Source organism: Urtica dioica, chromosome 1 (genome assembly GCF_054948205.1).
Source record: "Urtica dioica subsp. dioica isolate 48M chromosome 1, U.dioica_male_clone48M_v1_H2, whole genome shotgun sequence".
In the NCBI taxonomy this organism is placed as follows: Eukaryota; Viridiplantae; Streptophyta; class Magnoliopsida; order Rosales; family Urticaceae; genus Urtica; species Urtica dioica.
Genome location: NC_142756.1, coordinates 14471622 through 14497744, shown reverse-complemented (window position 1 = coordinate 14497744; position 26123 = coordinate 14471622). Strand labels below are relative to the sequence as shown.

Here is a 26123-nt window from a genome sequence, read left to right as displayed (position 1 = left end):
CGCACCCTCTAAAGAATTTATTGCATTTGCTTGGGCTGTAAGTAAGGACAAAAACCGTCCACATTGTTTCTCGTAGTTGAGTTTTACTTGATAGATCTTATATAAGCTTTGGTTTGAATAAAAAGATGCCCATGGACATTATAAGCAAATTTGTATTACAAAATACTACTCGCACGCACTCGCACTCGGGAACTCGGAAGAGTAAAGCGTAGGTCGACAACAATATAAACCTAAAAATAACCATCTTGTTTTGAAACAAATTCCGGGGCCTCTCTCTCTCTCTCTCTCTCCTCGTTCATTCGTATAATTTGGTGAGTTCACTTTTGAACTTGCTCTTTAGCTGTTCCCTCTTTATCTTCAGAGCCGCTGTAACCAATCCCGACTCCGGCGTCCACGGCTCCGGAACCAACTTGATCTTTGCCGGGAGTTCAAACTTGTCCAGTTTTGCAGCCTTACCAACCTGCAGAGCATTGTGTGACATTCCGTTAGGATACTAAGATAAGGTAAAGATATCACCTGACATACCGCATTTTCAAACTTTATTCTCCAAATACTGTACATTAATTTGGCTTCTTTTTTTTTTTAAACACTGTTTAAAGTTTTATTTGAAATTTAGGTTGTTTTACATGTACAATATAATGAAACCGGTATTTGGAGAAGTTTTTTGATAGTTGAGATCCTTCGATTGAACATTAAAAAAAAATGGTATACGGGGAAATTCCCGTTTTAAGATCAAAGGAACTGCAATAGTTATCTAATAGTTGAAGGGTAAAATTCAGAGTAGCAATAAAATGATGATGACATGACTGAGAGAAATTGTGTTTGTGGTGGTGAACAACAAACCTTGGAGAGCGATTGCATAACCTCTTTCACTGCCTCGGCTTTCTCGCACAGCTCGGAAAAGGAACTGTAGTCGAGGCCGGCTTCTTTGGCCCATTTTTCAAGGGCTTGGTGGACGGGAACGACTAAAGCCACGCAGTAGCTGTGGAACGGGTCAGCGTGTAACATTATGCTGTCCACGTAGTTGCTTGTCATCAACGCAGATTCAACCTATAAACCAACCCATAAGAATTTACCTTTTAAAGAAATACAATATACATAACCCTTTTCTCACAATAAAAATGAAAGTATAATTTCAGAGAAAATAAAAATGAAAATGAACAGTTGGGTGAAACAAGCAACCATGGAAGATTAAAAAATTTAAAAAGCAAAAAACAAGATTTCACAATTTCTGTAGTTGAGAATTCACTTGACAGCTTGGAATTCACTAGGAATTGAGAATTAAGTTTTGCAAAATGGACAAGATTTCACAATTGCTGTAGAACTTATCAGACAAAAGCTAAATTTTCTGGCGCGGCTATTTTACTATATTCTTACTTGTTTGTTTTTTCAGACCAATGAAATCCAAGATTTAGTTGGAATACTTTGTCCTTTAAAAAAATTTCACTCTAAAACCTACAAGACAAAGAAAATGCTAGAGATCTTCATATATTTTTCTCCATGCATTTTTCCAGGTTCTAACATATTTGTAGTATTAATTCGTGATGAAACGCACCTTCCCGAGAGAGACGTACTCGCCGTGTTGAAGCTTAACGATATCCTTCCTCCGATCGATGATTTCAAGGCATCCATCAGGATGGAACTGTCCGATATCCCCGGTGTAAAACCAGCGCATGCCTTTCTCATCAACCTAAGACCCGATATATGCGAGAGACGAAAGGATTAAAGTGCATTGCAAATTGCAGTGCATCAAAACAGTCCGGCTCTATAGTCTGGGATTAAAAAAAAAGGAAATAGACAATCACCTTGTACACCTCATCGGTCTTTTCTTGGTTCTTGAAGTAACCGGCGGTCACGCTGTTTCCCCCGACAACAATCTCGCCTCTCGGCATCGGTTTGTCAGACGTCAAATAGCCACCTTCTTCCCAGGAAACAAGCTGTGCATTTGCAGAAGAACAATATTTTAATCCCCCCAGTTAAAAGACATACATACATACCTTTGAGCATTCTGGCAAATTCATGACTTTTTTGGTAAGATTTATGGTTTCATCCCCAAAAGAGAACGAAAAAAGGGGTCACTACAGTGGAGAAAAAAAAAACTTGAAGACTGATTTTCATGGGATAAACCGAGTGGACGTACCTTAATGTAGCAACATGGAAGCGGTGGTCCAACACGGCCCACGGCTGTGTCATCTGCCTCCGAGAAAGCAGCTCCACCAAATGTCTCAGTAAGACCATATCCTTGACCAACGGGAGCCCTGTGAATGCAAACATGACCCACAAAGTTAATGAACAATGAGCAAGATTTAAAGAAAAATTAAAAAAAATAAAAAATAAAAAATAAAAATCCAACAATAACTTGACAGCTGATCATGAAGCTAAAGTTTGGTAGATCATAAATTCCTAGTCTCTTTTGAGAATATGAGCTCATTTTGCTTGTGTGGGGATGAGTTTACGTAGAGATTAATAACCTGTGTCTCATAAACAATTCTTCATTGCTTTGCTAAAAGTAATGTCCTCTGACACCCACTCTACCCATTTCTAACAAAGTATCATCTCAACATACATAGACAGTCAATCACAGAAGAAAGTACCAAAACTGCCTGTGCTCAAAGAAACAATAAAAATCAAAAGCTCTTGCAAGGTAACACCACCATCATCATAGAAGTAAAAACCTCGAGATAAGAAAATCACCCCATGCATATATTGATGAAGCGCTGTGAATTCCCAGATAAAGGAGCTCCGCCACATAGCATGAATCTAAGATGTCCTCCAAGAGCAGCGCGTATTTTCTTAAAGACAATAAGATCCCACAACATCCCTTCCAATCCCCAAGCCCCAAACCAGCTTCCTTCCACAGCTGCCAATCGGCGTTTGTATCCGATGTTGAATAGAGTCTTCACCACACCCCCGGTATCCTCAACCTAACACGAACCCAAATGGCCAAAGAAGATAAGAAGCGCAAACATGAAGCCACACACACACCCAAATCATTGTGAGATTGTGATACGATCGGTATAATTAAACCTTATTTTATTGATGAATTCACTCTTTGTTTGTTTGAAAGGTTAACCAATCCCTCCGATTACACTACTCAACCACCATGAGCAAACTAAAAAGTGACAAATGTTCTCATAAACCTAATAACCCACCATGATAAACTTACTTATACTAAAATATACCCTTTCGGGTCTAAAAGACTAATAATAGCTCAAAGACTCGAGATATACCTTTTTCAGTACTCCATCTCGAACTCGATCTAGTATAGCGGGGACTGCAGCCATGAGAGTGGGTCTCAACATGGAAGCGTCTCCCTTAGTTCCCTTCTTCACTTTATTGGAAGTGTCTGTCAAAGTCAATGGCGAACCATAACCAATTCGACATCCTATCGCCAACATGATAGACTGGACAACCAAACCGTGTCACCGTTAAGAAAAGTATATGCTTTGTAATATTAAAATAAATAAATAAAGCAGACATGACTTACCTCAGCGGCCAGTTCAAAAACGTGAGCAAGGGGCAAATAGGCCAAGTATACATCTTTCGTGCTCAGCGCTGGTATAACTGTCATAACTGCTGCACAAGTGGCTACGATGTTTCCGTGTGTTACCATGACTCCCTATAATTACCATGAACAGTCTTCTCTCAGTTTCTCAAGAACGCAGCAGAAATAGATATACAACTCGGCATGAAGAAATCTGTAGCAAACCTCACTCATTTTTATTAATAGAAAATATGATAAGCAGGGTAAAAATATAGTTTCCGGACTTTTGAAAGGTCCTCTCTCTCCCAAAAATGAATTTCATCCCCTCTTACTATTCTCTTACATCTAGCATGCTTTTATTCTACCATAATAATTTTTATTCATAGACTACCAACTTTTATCTAACCTATATTCCGATAGTACAGGCCTGGATTATCAGGTGGTCAAAGTCTACGATGCACACGTATCTTCTGTGATGACAATGATAATAGAAAAACAAACAGCACGAGACAAACCTTTGGTAAACCTGTACTGCCACTTGTGTACATTATAACAGCAATTCCATTCTTCGAGGGTAGGTTTGCAGGAACGGGACTAGCTTTACCAAGCCTCTCGACTTCAGAAAAGGATACAACCTTCAGTTTGCCCATATTATCTGGCACTCCAGCATCATCGTCGTCAAAATAGATGACATTCTCTAGTGTCTCGAGGCTTGAGGTTATAGCAGTCAACTTCTTCAGCTGCTTGGAATCGCATATCAAGGTTGACGCTGCGGTCTGTCCAAATGTTAAACATCTAAATAAGTAATCACTTACACGTTGATGATTACTTTTGTTTTCCTTCCATCTTTTTTTTCTGCTTGTTATGAATACTAACATAGTGCAACATGATCCAATACAGTATATGCGATATTTCCTAGCTGATACAATTTTTTAGAAAAAACTAACATTAAAAAATAAAAATATACAAACTAAATGGCGCAAGACAAATCTCTATTGGGATCTGTCAGAGAAAAGGAATTATTATCCAAAACTAATGCGGGCAGTCAAATGGCGATAGAACACTTTATCGAGTCCGAAAGATCCTCAAAGATCCACTTGGTCATAGCCAATACAAATAAAGCCCCAACTAATGCATACTAGGACCATGTTCCTTACCTCATTAAGGGAATGAATCAGCGCATCTTCTCCTAGAGAAGCATAAACAGTAACAACGGTGATATCCTGTCGGAAGCATCCCTGAAATCCAAGATATATGTTACCCTCTCCATTAATTTTTCTCCAGAGAAGTAAAAATAAATAAGAAAAACACAGACATTGATAACATAAAGTTTTCTCCATAGATAGGCTACCTGAAATGCAATCTGCCACTCTGCCCGAGTTTCGGCAAAGAGTGCAACACGAGTATCCACATTGTGGCCTAAATTCAGAAGCCCTGATGCAAAGTTGGAAGCCCGATCGAATACTTGACCATAAGTTTGCCACTCATAATCTCCCAGATGAAGCTTCTCAAACTTTCTGCCATCACCCGCTTCAATAAGTTCCCTGCTAATTGTTTTTCTTGTTCCGAGAAATCGGTTCTGTGGATGCTTTTTACAAGATTGCTCGAACATAGCCGCCATAGTTGTGGCTCCTTTCCATGGAACTTCTATCAACTCAGTCTCTCGAGCGTTGCGCATACCGTAACCTTCCTCACCACCCACACTCGTAGGAACTCCTCTCTTTTTTCCATTTCTCTTTCCCATGAACAAAGTAGAGACAACTATGGGTATCAAAATGGCCATAAAAGCTGCACCAATAATGCCAGCCAATCCATAACTTTCCACTGCCGAGTTGAGGAAACTTCCTTCAGAGTCCCCCATTAAAAAATAAACTCAAGGATGCACTCTTTTCTGAGATCAAAGCGACAAATTATAAGTTAAAATTTTGCAATAGTTTATAAGGTCAGTAAGTGCAATGGTAAAATATTGGATGGATGGAAAATATTATACTCTATAAACATCGCACGCGAAGTATCGAATACGACAGAATAATATACAAAAAAATTAGCCAAATAAGCCACTAAAAGTCTAAGAATTGCTAAATAGTCAACCTTTTGTAAATTTTTTGTAAATAGTCACTTTTTGGGTTTTTTTGTCTTTTTTAGTGTCGTATATAAGTTGAGGTGGCTATTTACAGAAAATTTACAAAAGGTTGACTATTATACAAAACACTACAAGTCAAATGGCTATATAGCTAAAAAAACCCAATAATATATTCCTAGAAATCAAATTGAATTTCAAGAACCAAGTATAACCTTCCTGAATCGACTTAGGAAACCAAAATTACTTGCATCTAGTTGGAATAGAATTGACTTTTCATACACAAAATGAAACTACCCATATTTAGTCTCACAGTGATTGATTATTATACTTTCCCATCTAGATTGAGGCAAGGAATGTAGCAAAGTTCGTTTACACGATTAGAATAATATGATAACATATTCAAATAACTAACAAATGTAAAAAAATATATTCAAATTACTAAACTAAAATGTCCACAGGCCAGGCTCATTGGAAAAAATTGGGAAAACAAATTTTAAAATACTAATATTAGACAATGTCCCACAGCTCCTCAAAACAAAACAAATACAATGTCCCACGGCAACACACGATTAGAATTGACGGAATGTGTATTATTATTATTTTTTAAGGGACGAAATGTGTACTATACATTTGTCCTTTTGCATATATCTTTTGTCACACTCATACTCATACCGTTTGTTTCTTTCATAAGAAATAAAAGTTGTAAGCAGTTCTAAAAAAGTGATAGTATATATGAGCAGATGAAAAAGGAATATAGAATTTGGCTTTTATTACATGAGCAAACGTCCACTTCGAAAGTATCAAATTGACAGAACGTCAAACAAATAACACAAATAAACCAGCACAAAAGATCTAGATCGACTTAATTTGACCTAATTTAGAAATGCTAACAACGCTTTCTGAACAACAAACGAGTCGACAAAGTTCGAACAAAAAACATTCTTGAGAGAGAGTCATTTCTTAAAACAATCGATTAAGAAACTAAAAAAAAAAAAAAAAAAAATCGCCATGGAAATAGAAGAATCTAAAACACACAGCTCAAAAGCAGAAAGTTACCTCTGTAGCAATAAAATGCAATGCCTAGAATTCCTGTGACGTTGAAGAGAAAAAGTCTCTCTCGTAGTGGAAGAAAGAAAAAAGCGGGTTCGGTCTCAAGAATGATGATCGTGTTATATACTACACAAAATAAAATTATAAAAATGACCTTTCGGATTAAATGCGCTGCGGAACGTTTGCCGAGATATTTCGAGGGTAGTTTTAGACATTTTAGTAGGTGAATCATAAATAAATGTACCTACAAATTTGTTTGATATTACTTTTGTCACGTGGCGAAGAAGTGACACGGTGGCACTTTGGAATTGGACACGTGACGGAATCGCTGACGTTGGCTGAGTTTCGCGCACTGAGTTTGACTCGCCACGTGTCTCTCTCTAATGTGATTCTAGAAGGCACGCAAGTTTAGGTGTATTATATCTTATGTACTACATTTTATTATTCTACATCGAAGTAAGGATTGGCTAATGTAAAATATACACAATCATTGAATAATCTATGAAAACAAAACAAAAAACAAAAAACAAAAAAAAAAAACAAATTAGTTATAGTAGATTATAGTGTCAAATTTAAATATTTTACTCATTTGTAAGTGATAATTGAAAAAAAAAAATTGACAACTCTGATAATTGTATAGTATTTTTTTGTATATAATATCTCGAAGAATGATATTATTATTACTATTATTATTATTATATAGAGGAGATGAGAGCCTCTCTCTCACGAAACAGTGTTTCGGTTTTTTTTTTTAATTGAAAAAAATTTTCTTAAAAAAAAATAAGAGATTGGACTCTAAACAAAAGTAGTGTTCATTCATACCGATTTTTTTTATCAGAAAGATAAAAATATCTTTAAAAAAAATTATTAACCTAAATTTTTCTGGACATATCTCTATGTATTTTTTCATTCAGATATTAATTATTTCGCAGCAACGCGCGGAGCTTGTAACATAATAAATGCGAGTGCAATCTTGATAAGGTAGATAAGTATATCAAGAGACGTTGATTATTAAATTTTGTTTTGACGATTTTGATCCTTTCAACTTTTATGTCGTTGTGATTAAACCAAAATAATTAATACACTATTGAATTTATTTGAAAAAAAAAAAATATATATATATATATATATATATGCATTAAAAGGAAAAATAAAATTTAGCAATAAGAAGAACCTTCGTTGAAAATATTTTTTATCAAAGTTCTATTATTTAGGAACATCTGCCGATAGTCTGGCATTTGATGGATGGTTATTGTTTTGTGTGTGCGCATTTGGAAAATCAAATATTTAGTAAACAATATTACTTTTTGTAAAACGAATATTAAACAATATATTGGCTATAGACAATTATCATTGGCCGAAGGACCAAGTTTGAGATCTAGGCTTTACTTTGGCTGAACCCAATAACCCAAGCTACGCGGGACATTCCTTCAGGACAAGTTGTTCCATCTCAACCACTGGAAAAAATTGTTAGATCCGACTATCACAGGTGATAACCATTACCTAATTTCATGACCGAATCATGTTGAATAATTAAAAAAAGTATAAATCAATAACGGAAGTGTACCTGATGAATCCATGAATGTTGGTCTACACAATAAAGACTAACAACGTATCAAATACATTAAAGCTCAATATCCGTAAACCATAATAGATCACTTTTAACGGGCAATCTTTATTGACAGTCCACAACACCTAATTATTTAACATATAAGTCCAACGTTGGATTAAAGATCGAACAATCTCATATTTTAGCTATATATTTAACCTTATAATTATGCATCGGTGGTGGTGGAAGGGTCGTAGTGGTTAGAGGCTGATGGTGGCCGAGGAGGTGGTGAATCTTGTCGGAGGTGGTGGTGGCGGAGTTTTGGTGGCCGAGAGAGAGAGAGAGAGAGAGATATATATATAGAGAGAGAGAGAGATTGAAAAATGGAATCTAAGGATTTAATTCGAGATCTCTTAGACGCGAATTTTATATCAGTCTGACCTAATTTAGAATGGACATTAGAATTGACTAGTCGCTTCTATGGCTGTGCACGGTTCGGTCCGGTCCGGTCCAGAACTGGTCAAAAAATCAGACTGGACCGCTCAAAACGGTCCAAATAAATTCAAACCGGACAAAAAAACTGTGAAAACCGTTTTGAACCGTTGGACCATTTTGAACCGTTTAAACCGGACTGTTCTAGACCATTTTGAACCGTTTGGACCGTTTTGAACCGTTCTAGACCGTTTTGAACCGTTTGGACCATTTCGAACCGTTTTACACAATTAAAAAGAAAAAAACCATTAATTTCCCACAAAAACAAAAAACATATAATCATGTACGGGAGGGAAACACACGCACAAATGCCTAATTTGACTAGTTGGACATTATTTTTTTTTTAAATAAACCGGTCCGGTTTAACCGTATTTATAAAAAAAAATAAAAAATAAAAAAACCGGACCGGTCTGTTTGTAATGAGTAGACCGGACCGGACCGCATGAAAAAAAACCGTTTTAAATCGGACCGGCGGTTTAAAAATCACTAGTCCTGTCCGGTTTACGGTTTTTACGATTTTTTTGCACCGGCCTAGTCGCTTCTAAATTTAAAATGACAAAAAACGACGTCGTTTTGTGTTAACACCTGAAAATTTTGTGGCATTGGCGGCCTTTATAACGGTCTGACCTAATTTAGAAGCAATATTAGAAACAACTAGTCGCTAATAAATTTAAAAGGACACAAAACGACATCATTCTGTGTTTAACACCTAATTTAGGAGAGTGGAAGCGACATATCGCTTCTAATGTCGCTTCTAAGTGGCGAAAAAATATAGAAGCGACAAATGTCGCTTCTAATCTCAAAAGTATGACTTTTTCAAGACATAATGTTTGTATTTTTCGTGGAATAGGTTGAAAGCGACTAGTCGCTTCTAATTGACAAATGTCGCTTCCAAAATATTTCGTCGCTTCTAAAAGTTGTTTTTGTAGTAATGAAGACAAATTGTCTTACTGTATCTCCCCCGACAAACTTGACATCCTCAAAGAACTAAGCATTTCCTGTCTTGAAAATTGACTTAGTCGTGAGATCATGAAACTTGTACACTCGAAGATCTCTTAGAGTATCCAACAAAATAACAACCCGACATAGTGTATTGTGAGACGATACCGCATTCCTCTAGGAATATAGTAAACGGTCCCGGATGTTGTTCACTTGAACCGTCATATCTACCGTAGTACTCACCACCATGATCAGATCTGACTCTTTTAATTCTTTTGCTGAGTTGATTTTCAACTTCAGCTTTGAACTTCTTAAACACGTCTAGTGACTGTGACTTTTCATGAATGAGATATATGTAGCCATATCTTGAAAATTGTCTATAAACGTTATCAAATATTGTTGACCATTCCAAGCATATGTTGGAAAAGGTGTACAAATATCTGTATGAATAAGTTCTAAGACGTCTAAAGTCCTGTTAGTTTCAAATCTCCTCTTATTAGTTTGTTTTTCCTTTATGCAATTCACACATATGTCAAAGTCCGTAAAATCTTAGGGATCTAGAATTCCGTATGACACAAGTCTCTCTAATCTCCTTTGGGAGATGTGACCTAATCGTTTATGTCATAACATGGCCGAATTCCCACCGGTTAATTTTCTCTTTACACCTCGAGTACTTAAATGCAAGGATTAATCAAACGAAGCATTTATATCAACGTAATATAGATTATCATATCCTGATAAGGAACCGGAACCAACCATATTTGAACTGTGAAACAAACTAAAGTTTTCATTCTCAAATGAACAAGAATAACCAAGTTTGTCAAAGAAGAAATATAAATCAAATTCCGTCTAAAAGACGGTACCACAAAAGTTTCATGAAGATCCAAATAAAATTCAGTCTTTAATAATAATATAAATGTCCTGATTGCTTCAACTTCAACCTTCTTGTCATCGCCTACATAGATGTATCGTTCAGCATCATTTGGCTTTAGGCAATGGAGGCAACCCTTTCTTAGCACGTCAAACGTGATAATTAGCATAATGATTCTTTTGCGACCTTCAACTCAAAAAAAAAAACAAAAAAAAAACCCAGTCTCCTCAGGGTTATCTGGTTGCTTTTGATATTTCTTCTGAGATGATGTATTTGCAGCTTCCTTATCCTTCTTTCTTTTCTTTCCCTTGTCCCCGCTCTTAGGGAATAAGGCCAGGTAAGCACTTTCTATCTTGTCTTGCTGCAACATTTCCTCTTCCAGAACACAGTATGAGATGTGCTCATTCAGAGACCAAGTCTCTTTCTGACAATTGTAGCTCACCTTAAACTGGCTAAAATGTGTAGGAAGAGATATCAAAACTAAATTCACTAGCAAGTCCTCAGAGAGTGCAAGCTTAAGTGCTTTCAGCTTTGAAGGAAGATGAGACATCTCTAGTATGTACTCCATGATATTGCCTTTACCCTTATACTTCATTGAAATCAGACTTGTCAAGAGCGTATCAATTTCTGACTTTTCGTTCCTAACAAAATTTTTCTCAATATCAGCAAGGAATTCCATAGTCGTAGTAATATAATCAGACATAGTGCCCCAATGCTTTTGGAATGACTTTATGCACGATCATCATGCACATGCGATTCGATCTCTCCCACTTTTCCATCTCTCCCTTATCATCAGAGGTACTCTTGTCTGTAAGTGTCGGAGGAGCTTCAATTCGTATCGCCAGGTCAAGATCCATGACTCGGAGAACAATCAACAAGTTCTCTATGACTTAAAGTTTGAGCCATTCAGCAAAGGAATTGAATTGATGTTGGCATAAATATTTTCAGGAGTCGTAACTGATACAAAGAACAATAAACAACAAAGCATGCTCAGAGAAATCCTAAAACAAAATTCAAATTCAAATATGGTAATTGAATCTCATCTCAAGATGCTATGCACTCCATCAATATTATATCTTTGGACAATAATAACGACTTGTAAGTGATATCTTGGTGCACTAATCTACTGACCATAATGAACATATCAAATAATGAATCTTCATTTGGACCGATCTATTATTCACATGTAAAACCAAAGAATCGTCATGTATTTATTAGCGCAGACATACGTGCAATTAAATTAAACATTTACCTTTCTTTTGGCCGATAAATATTCACAAAAGTTACCCGTGCAAAATCTTTGGTGACATGTTGTTTCAACTAACTTTTTTTTAAAATATATACATACTAAAAATACCAATATTTGAATTTTTTTTGTTTTTTAACTTAAATTTCACTGCCCAAACAAAAGATAAATAATGGGTCAAAGCCCAAACTTTGTGAAAACGTAAGTTTCCATCGAAGCTGATAAATCCAAAAGATGGATATGAACAAAAATAATAGGCATACAAAACAATTCTGACCCATATTCATATTCGAATATGTGTAAAAACCGCAAATTGATGAATTGAAAAAAAAAAAAAAAAATTCCCAATTCAAAAGTAAATACACATAAATGAATCCTAAACAAATGTATATATATATTCTCTACAAAGAATGAAAATGAAAACTAAATATGCATATATAGGCAAACTGATGAAACATAATTGTCCAGGAGTATGAAAAAGGAATTTCCAACATATGTACGATTGCAAAAAAAAAAATGAATACCATAAACATAATGAAGAAAAGAATGACATACTGATCTAGATATCCATAAACAAATACAAAAGTATTTGCATCAACAATTGCAAATTGCATAAACAAAAAAAATTCCAAAAAAAACAAAAACAAAAAAAACAACAACAACAACGTGGGTTTTCCAAAATCAGCAACCAAAATTCTTAAGAATTAAAATATGATTGGTTCGGATACCAACTGTTAGATCCGAATATCACGGATGAAATCATCGTCTAATTCCATGATCGAATCATATTGAATAATTAAAAAAATATAAATCAATAGCGGAACCGTACCTGATAAATTTATGACGGTTAGTCTACACATTAAAAGCCCACAACCTATTAGATACATTAAAACACAATATCCATAAACTATATTAGATCACTTTTAACGGGCAATTTTTATTGACAGTCCACAACACGTAATTATTTAACATACAAGTCTAACGTTGAATTAAAGATGAAAAATGGCCTCAAATATTAGCAACTTTGATATTTTTGACCAAAATAAGTTCAATTATGTTTTTGGTCACTTCTACTAATGACTGTAGACTTATAAATCTATAATTGTTTTTATTTGTAAATTTATAAGTCTACAATTTATGATAATTATATGCTTTCATATTTACATTATTAGTAAAAGTATCCAAAAACATAATTTAGTTTATTTTGATCCAAGTATCAAAGTTACTATTATTTTGTGGTCATTTCACATTAAGGATCCAACAAAATCACATCGAGCAAACGAAAAAAAACATGTCCTTTATAGTTCATAACTCATTATCTTATACATCGAAAATAAATCCCCAAAATAATGTAGTTTCTACAGTAATTCTTAATATATCTTTTAAATTTAAATATTATCCTATATATCTAAAATGAATTCCCCAAATACTATAATTACTACAATTTTATTAATATACCCTTTAACTTTAAATATATATATATATATATATATATATATATATATATATATATATATATAGAAATTTGGATGTACTCTATTGTCGCTTTATTTATTTTGCTTCCCTCTCTTTTGCATATAATTGTGTTTGTTGTCAAGCTTCACTACTTGCAATAGATTTATTTATGACTACAGGTTTATTTCATTTTCTTTATTTATGAAAGTTGAGAATTTTTTTTACATTTTTCACAATTTAGTACCACACTACTTGGGTATAAATATAATTAGCCAAATCAACACTTTAATCTAATCCACCTAAAAACTATAAATTAATGTTAATGTTTACTTATTAGAACTTTCATATTTTAAAGTTATAATGAGTGTCAAATTAAAAATGGTTTATTTGGACTAAACTTATAAAATATATATATATATATATATATATATATATATATATAAAACAATAACTAAAATATTAAAAAAAATCTTTTGCTAATTGTTAAACACGACACTTAAAAATTTAACCATTAATCATTTATTTATATAATATATATTTATTCATAAATGTGACCAATTAACACAATTTTATTGCTAATTCATTCAATTAACTTATTATTAAGTGCTTGAGAAACTAATTCCCTAACTATTTGTTGTACATACAACTATAAAGCGTGATAAAAAAAATTAAAAAATAAAAAAAAAAAGAAAAAAAAGAAAAAGAAAAGAAAAGAGAGAGAATTAATTTATATACATATGGTCAAGTTCACTACTGCAAAAAGGCTCCGACTCTAGGATCTTGTCACTCATTTTTTTTATCAGACAAGTTTTTCCATTGACGAGGAGTAGGGTTTCATACAATTGGGTTTTATATAAAAGCCCGCTAAAGTTATATCTAAAGCGTTGCACAACGTTTTTTTTTCGGGAATTTGGCGTGAAAAACTACTCTGCCATGGTGGATTCAAGGATTGACTTTTCGGGAAAATCGACCGGAAACAGGCCGGAAACTGCCTTACTGGTGAATACAGGTACCGGTTCGACATTTACCGTTTTCGTTCCAATTTACCGGTGCTTTCCGATACTTTCGGTGGTTTCCGATACTTTTCGGTGTTTTACGGGGGTTTTCGTTCGTCGCAAGCTTTTTTGTCAACTTTCATTGGTTTTCGATAGGTAAATTTCGGAGGTTTCTCAAATTTTGAGATTTTATCATTTTTTTTACTTTAATCTATGATTTCAATGGTTTGAGCAATGAATATGAGTTTATTGGTTGTTTTGTATGGGTTTCTATGTATTTTTAGGTTTAATCTAAATTAAAATATTGATTTTTAATCCGAATGTGAGTTTTTTTATGTTGTAGATGATGACTTGATGATGAATATGATGATTATAATGTTCTTGAGTGGGTGTACTTGAGATGAATATGATGCTTATGATGTTTAATGATGATTAATGATGTTCTTGAGTTTAATATGATGAATATGATAATTTGTAATGATAAATTGATATCATGTATTCGCTGTATGAACTATGAAGTTTGAACTATGAAAAAGTATGTTTATTTTTGCAAAATATTTGTCTGAATACCCCTCGATTTCATATTTTTTTTTGTCAATTTCCTCTACGGTAAGCGGTTTCCTGCCAGTATCGATTTTCTTTTTTTTGTCCGAATACCCCTCGGTTTCCCCTCCGGTAAGTGGTTTACCCCAAAAATTGAAGTCCTGGTACAATAACGGTAATGGTAGGGCGAACCTTGGGTGGATTACATATTCAATGACGCTTTTTAAGAAATGTTATTATTTATTTTACACAGCGTTTAATAAAAAATTTGACATGACGTTTTCTTAGTGGTCCATTAAAATAAAATCAAGGTTTCTAACTAATAACATTACTTTTTTTGTTAAACGTCATTAAAAGAAGTGCCGTTAAATACCATTTTTTCTAGTAGTGGTTTTTTATCCGCTATACATAAATATTCTTAAAGAGAAAGACATGCCATCATAATGTTTATTGGGCATGTTTATTTTGGCTCTTTTCTTAATGTTATGCATTGAAAAAAAAAACTCGAAATAACATATTTGCCGTTCTTTCAATTCTTAGTTTGTTTTGATTTATTTTTTATAAACAAAATTAAAATATATTATTTATTTTTAATTATTCATTTTATTTTAGGTCATGAAAACTTAAATATTTATCGGAGATCTCAATGATAATAATGACAACCTTCCTAGAAAACATAATAATAACCATTAAACTAACTACTAGCATCTATCGAGAGGTTTGTTATATTTAAAATGCCATTCAAATTTAAACATCATTATTATGAATTTTTTTAGAACTTTATTAGCCGCTGAAATTTTTAAAAGAATTGTATTTTTTTTTATCATACAAATAATAATTAATTACTCCATTACTAAGATAATTGTACTTTTTTTTATTCGTACATCTAAAATCTTAGGCTATTTATCAATGGCAATTTATCAACTTTCTTTAGCTACATCATCTATAAAATTTATTGTTTATCGTATTTTACACAATAAATTTTAATATATTTTTATTGACTAAGAAAATAATAAATAAATATAAACCGCAACAACATGTGGGATTTATAGCTCGTTCGATCTAATAGAAATAGTTTTTAGTAGACGTTTTCATGTATAAAAAAAAAATTCAATATTAGCTGCTGAACTTTTTAATTTTCATAAATAATCGTTTTAATTCTTGAAGTGTCCATTTTGTCATTAATAACTGTTAACCAGGTTTCAAACTGTTGACTAGATTCCAGTATTTATTGACCAAATTTCAATAACTATTAATCAGATTTAGAACACAAAAGTATTTTTGTCCGGATAAAAGGGAAGCACTTACTGCCGAAATATTTTGGAACACATGAATGAGCTATGAAAAGTTATGCACGTTTTAGTCTAATTTTGTAATTTCCCTTCAATCTACCCAAAAGAAATCAATCAGGCCCATAAGTTCAATACCTTGATGAATTTATTCAATACCTCAACTAAGTTATTCAACTCATCCAACGTGCATTCGTCATGAAAGACCAGGAATTTGTCATTAGATCGTCACCCGCATCTCGGATTTAAGAGGATACGTGTCAAGACAAACTTGAGACTGAAAGAATGATTGAGCTACGCACTCTTGAAAATGTCAAAACAGGGAAGCAATCGAAATGCCTATAAATACATTTTCATTTCAGATGATTTGAGAATAGTTTTTTTTTCATAGAAGACACTTTGTTTTTGTTATTCGTTCATTTCGACATATTTGTAATCAAATTGTCGAGCTCGGCCATTTTGTATCTTTTTCCATAATATTATTTATTATTTTTGTCGATTATCATTATTCATATTTTATAATTTATTTTCATATATTATATATTAATAAAAAGAGCTTATTTTAATTCTTATGAAGTCTTGAGATCCACATAAAAATATAAGACGACAACCTCAAAATTAAATTTGATCGTGATTATTGAGACCGATATCGGTAACTTATATTACGGAATAAAGTTAGTTTATGAGTTTTTTTTTTACAGAAACGTCTTGGCATGGTGTTAAAAACGTATTCATATTTGTTTCAAGAATTTGTTGTAACTAGCCATTTTTCTATCTCGTTTTAAGATTCTAGTCAAACTTTCATTTTAGAAAAAAAATAGTCAATCAGACCCGCATTAAATTAATTAACTAAAGAGTAAATTTATTTACTCTTTAGTTAATTAATTTACCGCGGGGTTGGTCGACAATTTTTTTTTAATAAAATAAAACTTGAACTACTTTTTAAAAGGAAAGTAAACTATTGAGCTACTGACTTAATTGCTCCATTTTCTTTTTCTGGAATAATATTTTACATATTTTAACATTATGGTATTGTTTTAAGAGAAAGGTAACCAGACAAATATTATGTATACACACACGTAAGTGTTCATATTTCTATACACAAATAATATAAACTCAGATATTATATAAAGTAAATGACACTTCCTAGACTCAAATCATTGAACATTATGGTATTGTTTTAAGAGAAACGTAACCAGACAAATGTTATGTATACACACACGTAAGTGTTCATATTTCTATACACAAATAATATAAACTCAGATATTATTATTATTATTATATAAAGTAAATGACACTTCCTAGACTCAAATTATTGTTCAATGAACAGTGGTTTTTTTCTTTTTAAAATAAGTGATTAGACCCTAGAAACAAGCCGTGTTTATTCGTACCAATTTTTTTTTTTAATCAGAAAGATAAAAATGTTTTTTAAAACTTTAAATTCATTTTTTTTTCAAACCTAAATATTTTCTAGACATGTCTCTATATATGTCTTCCTACAAACTAATATATATTGATGATTTTATAGTAATGCGCGGGGCGCTTGTCAAGAATATAAAATCAGTCAAAGTTCATTAATAAATATATTAAAAATTCAGAACAATTTTAAGTACACGATTTCATGTCAATTTTATATTATTGTAGCACTTTTGCCGACTTGACTAATTTGCTAGGGGCTGGCACTTTTGCCGAATTGACTAATTTGCTAGGGGCTGGAAAGTTAAAATTGACTTCTAAAATATACATATTTTCTAGACAGATGCGCTTTGTTGGACAACATTTTTAGTAAAATAGCAATAGGTTTTAGTACAATGATATAAAGGAATAATTCATTATAATTATAAAAATAAAAATAAAAAATAAACCTTTTTACGTACACGGTGACTCAAAATGCGCTAGCCCATCTTGTCGTCTTCACGAAATAAAAACTCAACTAGTTCATTGTATATCCAAAATTGCATCATGTAAAAAAAATATTTAGCTTTAAATTTGAAGGCTATCTTACAATTATAAAGCTTGTTTGTTATAGCACTCTTGAATTAACCGCTATCGACGAATAGCTTTAAAATTTATTTTTCAGTGGGGTGCGGTTTTTTTTTTTTTGCTCAAAAACTTTTATTCAGTGTGATCAGCTACCAGGTCAAGTCGTACTTGTACACTTTTTGGGTAGATGCTCGTTTTTATAAAAAGAACAGTGCACAAAACCAAAAACAAACTGATTCAATTTATAGTTGATTTATTATCATTTTTACAAACTGCAGATGCTTTATATACATGAAGCCTGACAAATATTCCCAAGCGGTATAGTATTCCATGTGCTAATATATCTCCACTTCAAATCTGCTTTAATATTTTCCGTCCAAAGTTTCCTTTTACTATCTCGAAATCTATACTATAACTAAGCAGAACGAATATAAATGAGGGCGTAGTCCGAACTCTTTTTTATTTTATTTTTCGCAAATCACAGAGCCTCCTGCAAAATTTTCACTCCAAGGCACACCATAAATAAATCTGGACATCTTTTTTGCTTCAGTTGACAGTTCCTATGAACTGGTCAATATAAAATGAGTTTTGTTCAGTTAAGAAAAAAATTAGTAGTCACGCAGTCTCTAGGTGTGTGTGTAATATCTATTTCTCCTCGAAATGCCTAATCTATCACTGAAAACTCACACAGAATATGAAAACTTCAAAGCACTGGATTCCGGATTAGAGTCTTTAGATTGATTTGAAGCTTCTCGAATCTTCTAAATTTTATATATGCAGAATCACATTAGCATTCAGGGCAAAATGTATCACAAACGATGATTAAAAAAGCTCGCATCACAAAATAAAACAAAAAGACTGGAACTTCTAAATCTTAAATCCTAGAGAAACTTGAGCCATAATAATAACAAATTCAAGTAAAGTTTATCTGCAGAAAATGTTGATTTATCATTCACCATTGTACTACTAACACAACTAACTACCAAGAGTCATTAGCCAACCTATAAAAATGGACAATTTGACATTTACCTGCTAATACATTAGTTCAGCTCAGTTCATTCGCTTTCATGCTCAACAAAAATTCAACTTTACAGATAAGACGGGGCCAAAAAGAACACCAATGAATAATACATTTAACCTTATATTAAGGGAAAAAGAATCGAGCTTCAAGCTATCTCACCACTCAACAGTTTTAGCTTCAGGTTCAAAAATTAATAATTCTATATTAAAAAAAAGGGGGACTGACAGAGAATCATAAAACAAGGCCAGACAGAAAGAGCAGGTGCGGAAATGCTTGAAACTACAAACCGAAAAAAAAAATGGTAACACTCGTACAGCAATATGGCCAGAAACTAAAACTAAAACTGGTCATCAATATCAGTTACGGACAGTGCGCACCTTTTTTATGTCTTTCTTCACCCACCAATCAGGAGATACAATCGAGCAAATTTTCCATCTCCCGATCGACTACCCTCCATCCAATGGTCAGAGACATCTCCCCAAAAAAATCTCGAGATTTTGTACCTGCAAATCATATATTGTTTTGTTCCCAAGAAATCCCTATTATACCCTCAGTCCTTCTCATCAGTAGTTATTGGGCCAGTTTATCGGGCCGTGCTGGGACTTCGGATAAGCACCGCCCCCAGGCCCGGCCATGTCCACCGGCCCGGCCATGGCCTGAGACTGTTGCAAGAGCGGGTGAACGGTGGTGGGTGTTGTGACCCCGTGAGCAGGGTGGTACAGCCCTGCAAAGGTGCTGTGGCCCGCCTGAGCTGGGGCGAAACTCATGTGCTGAGCCTGAGGAGGAAGATTGTAAAACGAGCTCGGAGAGAGTGTCGAGATATCTCGACCCGGTGCCGCGACCCACATGGCCAAACCTTCGGTCTGGAGAAAAGTAAAGCAGAATGTGAGTATCAAAACAAAATTATTGAAATGTAACACTTGAGAACATAGTTGCAGTGTGTCATCAAAAGCATTCCAATGACTGATTAATTGGTGGGTTGTCGGTAGATGGGATATTGCCATGTTAGAAAGAGTCAAAGCACTTCGAGAATGAAAAAAGCCTCAATCTTTCCCCAGTTATTTAAGTTATAAAACTTTGATGAGCATTCTATCGTTTACTTGGTCATGAATTGAGGATTATACTAAGATACGACCAGACCACACAGAGGAACTAGTTTCGCCTTTTGCTAAACCCACCCCTTTTTGGGATTTATTTATGTTCCATCACACTAGCCATAAATAACATGTGAACCCAGCTCAAATGAAATAACCATGCCCAATACACTTTCCCCTTTGAATAAATCATTATAATACCAAATATGAGACATTAATGATAGCACAAAGAAAATGTTAAAAGCGAACCTGTTGTTGCCCAGCAAGATATACATTGTTTTCCTTGAACTGAGATTGCCCAAGATTCTCGTTAGTGGTTGGATTTCCAGGTGTTGCACCAGAATTGAGATTATAACCACCCACAGAAGAGCCATATGGACCATAATAACCAGTTGCCATTCCCATATGAGCAGAATTTCCTGTATTAGTCCCTTGTTTGTATTGTGGCAGTGAATACTTGACTCCCACCGTGCCAATCGTAGGTGGAGCAGGAAACATTCCACCAGCTTGAGGTTGTTGGGGAAACGAGCCGTTACCCAAATATTGGTGGATGGCTAGCGGTGGAACATAGAAAGGAGGAAGATAGTGACCGTATGGAAAGTAGTTTGGAGGGTAATGGGATATGTTAATCCCAGCTGGGGGTCTAAACATGGGAAGAGGTTGCTGTGTCACAGCTATCGAGCTCGGCATCATACCCGTAGCCTGCGAGATCAGTGGAGCGGGACCATCTGCAGAAAAAACTCCGCCCTGCAAACATGAAGCACTTGAGTAAGGTTGATAAACTTCCATAACCCGTGAACTTTTCCTATCACACAAAAGAGAAATGAGTTTTACTATCACTAACCTCTTGAAGACATTGCGAACTCGGAGGCAGTTGCGCAACATTTCCATTGTATCTGGCAGCGATACCAGGGGAAAGGCGACTGTCATTATCAGGGCCAGCGTGGTAAAACTGAGCATAATAATTTGCCTGGTCGATGGGTTGTACCTATAAAGACAATAAATTATCAGTATAACACATCGGAGGGTACCAAGCCAAAATAGTGCAACAGATTAAACATGGAAATTGAGATACTTCCATATTAGAATAAAAAGTGCAACAAAAATATCAATGAGTTGCGACCCGCAGTGAGAACTAATTTTTAAGACATGCAAAGCTCGATCTACTAGTGTATAGACTAAGGGGAGAACTAATAACAAATCTTGCAATGCGATAAACAACACGAGCTTGGGGCTCGTGAGTTTTCTAGCGGTGCAAGTTGACTTCCTATGATTCTTGGTACAAGCCCTAAATTGTAGGATGAAGAATTATTCACCATTGGGTGTTGATGACCTCCAGATGGTAAACCTGTGTCCTGCTTAGATTCATAATTCCTGGGGTTAAGAGTGGGTGAAATGCCACTTCCATTGCCATCAACGTCGCCATCTTCATCGCCATCTGGACATGATTGAGTTTCAGGTACATGTGTAGGTGACTGTGGTTCCTCAGAATAATCGCCTTCATCAGTATCCAAGACATTCTGATTGCTGGTATCAAAAAATATAAATAAAATGTCATTTCAAGGAAGCAGTGGAAAGATCAGAGAAAAGCCAAGTTATAATGTATTCAACCAAAGAATACATGAGCTATAGGAGGTACACAAACATGGATCAAAAACAATCAAAACTTATAAAATTACTAGCTACAATCAGATGGATGCTGAAAATGACATGACAGGAGGACCAGACCTAGAAAATGGGCAATTAAAATGTATCAGATTCATTTATCTGAAAAAAAAATGTAGTGATACAGAGAAGAGTAGAAAGCTGGGTCAAGAATATTATTCCAGGAAATAATTTTAATATGCTACTTCAAGTCTTCAAGAGTCAATAATTAGTTCATTAATAACAGCAACAGCAACAATAACCATGATATGAATGTTGCTACAAACTCTAGTCTTTTTTACTTTTTTTTTTTAAACAAGGATGGTTATATTAACAGGCTGAAAGCCACTTTACAAAAAGGGAGTGCAAAACGCACTCCAGACCAAATCTTAACCTCCCACTACAAACCGGGAGGTCGGTCAGTAAAGAATTACCCAGGAAATACTTCTAGTCATCCAGTAATCAACACAAGAATTACCCAGGAAATGAAGGTCAAAATATAAAAAGTCAAGTACTAACCTTGAGGACTCTTCCTCCACATTTTCTTCAATGTCCTGAGAAGTTTCAGTCATAGGTGTAGAGCTCTTTTCAATTTCAGGGACAACAGGGCCGCTTGTATTTACCCCGAAAAGGGTACCAAAACTTCCGAAACTCAACTTGGATCTTTCAGATTCAGGAACATGAATGTGATTCGGTAAAATTACATGTTGACGCTGTTGAAGGTGTAACTCCTGTAGCTTTTTATGAAGTTTTGATGTTGCGTCATCAGAGTCAAGATTTGAAACTGAGAGAGAGCTTGTAGTAGCTTCAATAGTAGTCGGAGCATCAGATGCGCCAGCTGTTCCAGAACCTTGTACAGCCTTAGGTTTCCATTCCTTAGTAGAACCACCTGGCATGATCAGGTCATCAAATTAGGACTGCAATATAGATTACGATATACACCTAAATGAAATAACATTTAAGATAATAATTATATAATGGCAAACTCAATAATACAGTAAGGAAAGGTAGAACTAGAAGTAACAAAGGCATACCCCTCTGACCACCGCCTACTGAATGTGATGATCGGTTACTATAATTAGAAGATGGCCGACTAATTGAAGATACAAGCTGACTCGAAGTCGCTGACGGTTGGGAAAAGTCAGCGAGCTGACCTTTTCCAACACCTTGGGATTGGCTTGGCGTCTTTCCTTGTGGGTAAGAACTACCAGTCTTGGGACCTGCCATGACCAATTGACAAAAAATATTGACATTTTATCAACAATTTAGATTAAAAATAAAAAAAATAATAAAAAAGAGAAAATTCTGACCAACACTCGATTTGTTCTCAACATGGACAGATGCATTCAGCTCCAAAGAGGGACGCTGTGAACCAACTTCACGCTTGATTGTGCCTACAGCACTTGGAACTCGTGAATCATTAGATGGCACCACTACAGGATCTGAAGGTGAGAAGCAGACTGTTGATGTAGGTGTTGGTACCGGTGACACAGTTAAGCTTTTGTCTGGCTGCTCATGTATATCCTCATTGACAGAAGAATTTGAAACATGTGTGTCTAACTCGGGACCAACTCCAGCTGGGATATTAGAGACATGTGTGGCACTTGAACTTCCAGGAGCTATTTGGATAGAAGAATTAGAAGGTGCACGGCTGCAAAAATATCCAAGATAAGCTCACCAAACACTATAAACCAAACAAATATTGTAGCAGAGCTCATAATCTAAGCATATAACCACCTTGTTGCCACACTTCTGTCTCTCTCTTTGGTTCCATGAGAGATTGGCAAAGGAGTAAAACCCTTTTCCTCTCCTTGCTGGAGTCCATTCTCCTTTACAGAACCTGCGATCCTTCCACGACCAGCATCTGAAAGAGACACAGTAAAGAAAATTTAACCTAGCTACTTTTAAGTTCTACTTATCAAATAACAAAATATAATTTATGTTGTTGAATTACCGAACAAAATCTTAGTACGATATTTTTTCAAACCCTACAATTTGAGGTGCTGCAATAGAAAACACATGTGCGACTTGGACACAGAGAAAAAGGAAATAACTCATTGTTACCGTGTGACACATGATGAGGTGAAAAATTCCCGCGGCCACCCCTGCCCCCACGGCCCTGACCTCCAGGTCTCCATCTTGACTCTCCATGTTCTCTGTTGTTGCTCACATTCTATAGATGTAAAAAGAAAAAACCACGGGAAAAAAAAAAACTCAACTTCAAGATGATGAAATAGAGAGAAGATAACCGACAACGTCTATCGGACAGGTTAGCCTTTTTACATTGAAGTAATCTTTAATGGAGGTAAGCCACACGACATGACACAAGCCAAGAAATCTACTTCCGTTTCTCAGGAAACTTAATGAATTACATAAAAATGAAAGCTTCAATTAGGAAGGAGCAAAATAAAATGCTACATGGCACTATGCCAATTGTGTGAAAGATCCAACAATCCCGTGGAATCTATTTCCTTTTCTAAACTAAGCAAATTGTTCCTTATTTATCTATTTTCTTGGATAGCTCAATGCAGCAAGTATACAACATGCTATGAATAGCATTGCCACGGCATAAAGAGAAAAGAAAAAACACAAAAAGTTGTACAAAACCAAGGGAAAAAGAAACGAGGTCTTATATTTACAAAGCAAATATTTATTTAGAGTAAACTTTGAGATCGCCTAAAAATTCATAATGTTATATTACCTCTTTTTTCCTGTCACGCTTTCTTTTGACCTCGTGGAATGTATCTGTAAAACCATAAATGCAATTCATCTTGGTTAAGAAAACCAATATACCAGCATACATAGCATGAATGATGAAAAAGAACGGAAACGATAAAACCTGTTCGGACAGAAACAAAAAAACCCAAATCCATCTACACCACCAACATATAAAAACAGTTACATCTTGCCAAGACCAATAGCTATATCGTATCAGCAATAAGTTCAACAAAAACTAAAATTTGTACCATGAGCTTTAAAATCTGTATTTCTACACTCTAATCGAGGGGTCCTCAATCATTAACTGTACATTAACCATCAATTTGGGAAATCTCGAACAAATTTTCAAAACGTTCAAGAAAATAGTAATATGTATTGGTGGTTAGTGATTTTCCGGACAGAAATTCTATAATATTTTCTCTAAACAGAGAATTGACAACCATGTCTCCCAAGTCAATTTATGTTTTTCATTTCCGAAACTTCATTTCATTTTAATTGCAATAAGTACGACCGGAATTAAACACAAAACCAATATGAAGTTCGACCTAAGCAGTCCCAATTTTAGCTAAAGTACAAGAATCACTATTCCTCGGTTACCTCGTAACCTAACGAGATCACACACTTAGCCAAACCCGAAACTGACTTTTCAATCAAATCCAGCTTATCTCAATTTTTCATTCCATAACTAAGGAACACTAATACTAGTCGCATCATTAAAGTGAGAAAAAAAAAAACCTAAATCAAAACAATAAAAAAAAAGCCAAGACATCCATCGATCACAGTAAGAGATTAAAAAACACAGCGATCGAGATCAACCGAGAGAGATAGAGAGAGCAAAACCCCGTACCCTGGTGAAGAAGCTTCTGAGCAGTCTCGTTGGGATCCATGCCACACTCCTTGAGCATTGCGTAGATTTCCTCGTCGCCATGGTTTCCCGTAATCTCTTTAATGTTCTGGATCGTCTTCCTCACGCTGCTCGGGATTGAAACCCTAAACCCGCCGCCACTACCACCACCGCTCATCTTCGCCGGGAAACCCTAGAACCAGAGGATGCGAAGCGAGAAGAGGAGAGAAGAGAACGCGACGGCGAAGAAGAAAACCCGTAAAACGATTTCGTGTTATGATTGCATAAAAGGACGGCTAATTAATTAATATGGACAATTTTTTTTATAAAAGAAAAAAAAACTTAAAACAAAAATGGTTGCTGAGAGGAAAAATAGGCAGTGATCTGATACACAACAGAACAAGAAGCAGAGAGAGAGAGAGAGAGTCGAAAGAGGGAAAGAAGGTGAAGGAGAGGGAAATAGACAACAAGTGAAGGAGTGTTTTTTTTTTTGTTGGTTTTGTTGTGTGTCGTTGAAATCTTGAGATGACAATTTTATTGTGTGCCCATTTACTAGCGGGTAACATGCGTGCGGGTACCTAATGACTAATGAGAGAGAGCTACCATAAATAATCGTAATCGTAAGCATAATTAAGAAAATTTTGCCTTTCCTAAATTCAAAAAATAAAAAAAACACTAGTTTTTCACTTTTGCTTCTTAGGTTCAAGTTGGGGGGACAACGTTCTAGAAAAAAAAAACTTGATTTTTTTTTTTTTTTTTTTTTTTATGTTGATAGGCTAATATAATTCAACATTTTTTTATGAAATATATAATTTAACATAAA

At 34.7% G+C, this 26123-nt stretch overlaps 2 protein-coding genes across 2 annotated transcripts; both read right to left on the bottom strand.

Annotated features, from left to right (window-relative positions):
- Positions 1–9: 9 nt before the first annotated feature.
- Positions 10–6765, bottom strand: LACS8 (AMP-dependent synthetase and ligase family protein). The gene is made up of 12 exons (XM_089613423.1): positions 6624–6765; positions 4836–5375; positions 4642–4722; positions 4000–4260; positions 3488–3619; positions 3231–3404; positions 2695–2924; positions 2141–2258; positions 1806–1937; positions 1556–1690; positions 844–1050; positions 10–460 (listed from the first exon to the last, which is right to left on the bottom strand). Exons 2-12 carry the CDS (start codon positions 5343–5345, stop codon positions 296–298), a joined length of 2145 nt encoding a protein of 714 aa, XP_089469549.1. The 5' UTR covers positions 5346–5375; positions 6624–6765; the 3' UTR covers positions 10–295.
- Positions 6766–18971: 12206 nt separating this feature from the next.
- LOC149407394 (flocculation protein (DUF1296)) lies at positions 18972–25808 on the bottom strand. The gene is made up of 11 exons (XM_089613412.1): positions 25304–25808; positions 24440–24483; positions 23803–23911; positions 23476–23602; positions 23049–23389; positions 22773–22958; positions 22258–22627; positions 21411–21621; positions 20939–21082; positions 20344–20841; positions 18972–19863 (listed from the first exon to the last, which is right to left on the bottom strand). The coding sequence occupies exons 1-11, from the start codon at positions 25476–25478 to the stop codon at positions 19564–19566; spliced, it is 2505 nt and encodes an 834-aa protein (XP_089469538.1). The 5' UTR covers positions 25479–25808; the 3' UTR covers positions 18972–19563.
- Between the last annotated feature and the right edge of the window lie 315 nt (positions 25809–26123).

Bases quoted from the DNA above. Each gene is read 5' to 3' on its own strand.
- LACS8 (XM_089613423.1), bottom strand. From the start codon at position 5,345: ATGGGGGACTCTGAAGGAAGTTTCCTCAACTCGGCAGTGGAAAGTTAT. The intron at 4,261-4,641 runs GTAAGGAACATG...ACATTTGGACAG, and splicing joins TGATTCATTCCCTTAATGAG to ACCGCAGCGTCAACCTTGAT. The intron at 1,691-1,805 runs GTGATTGTCTAT...ATCGGGTCTTAG, and splicing joins AGACCGATGAGGTGTACAAG to GTTGATGAGAAAGGCATGCG.
- LOC149407394 (XM_089613412.1), bottom strand. From the start codon at position 25,478: ATGAGCGGTGGTGGTAGTGGCGGCGGGTTTAGGGTTTCAATCCCGAGC. The intron at 23,912-24,439 runs GTAATATAACAT...TTACATCTATAG, and splicing joins AGCGTGACAGGAAAAAAGAG to AATGTGAGCAACAACAGAGA. The intron at 23,390-23,475 runs GTGGTTATATGC...ATATTTTTGCAG, and splicing joins GACAGAAGTGTGGCAACAAG to CCGTGCACCTTCTAATTCTT.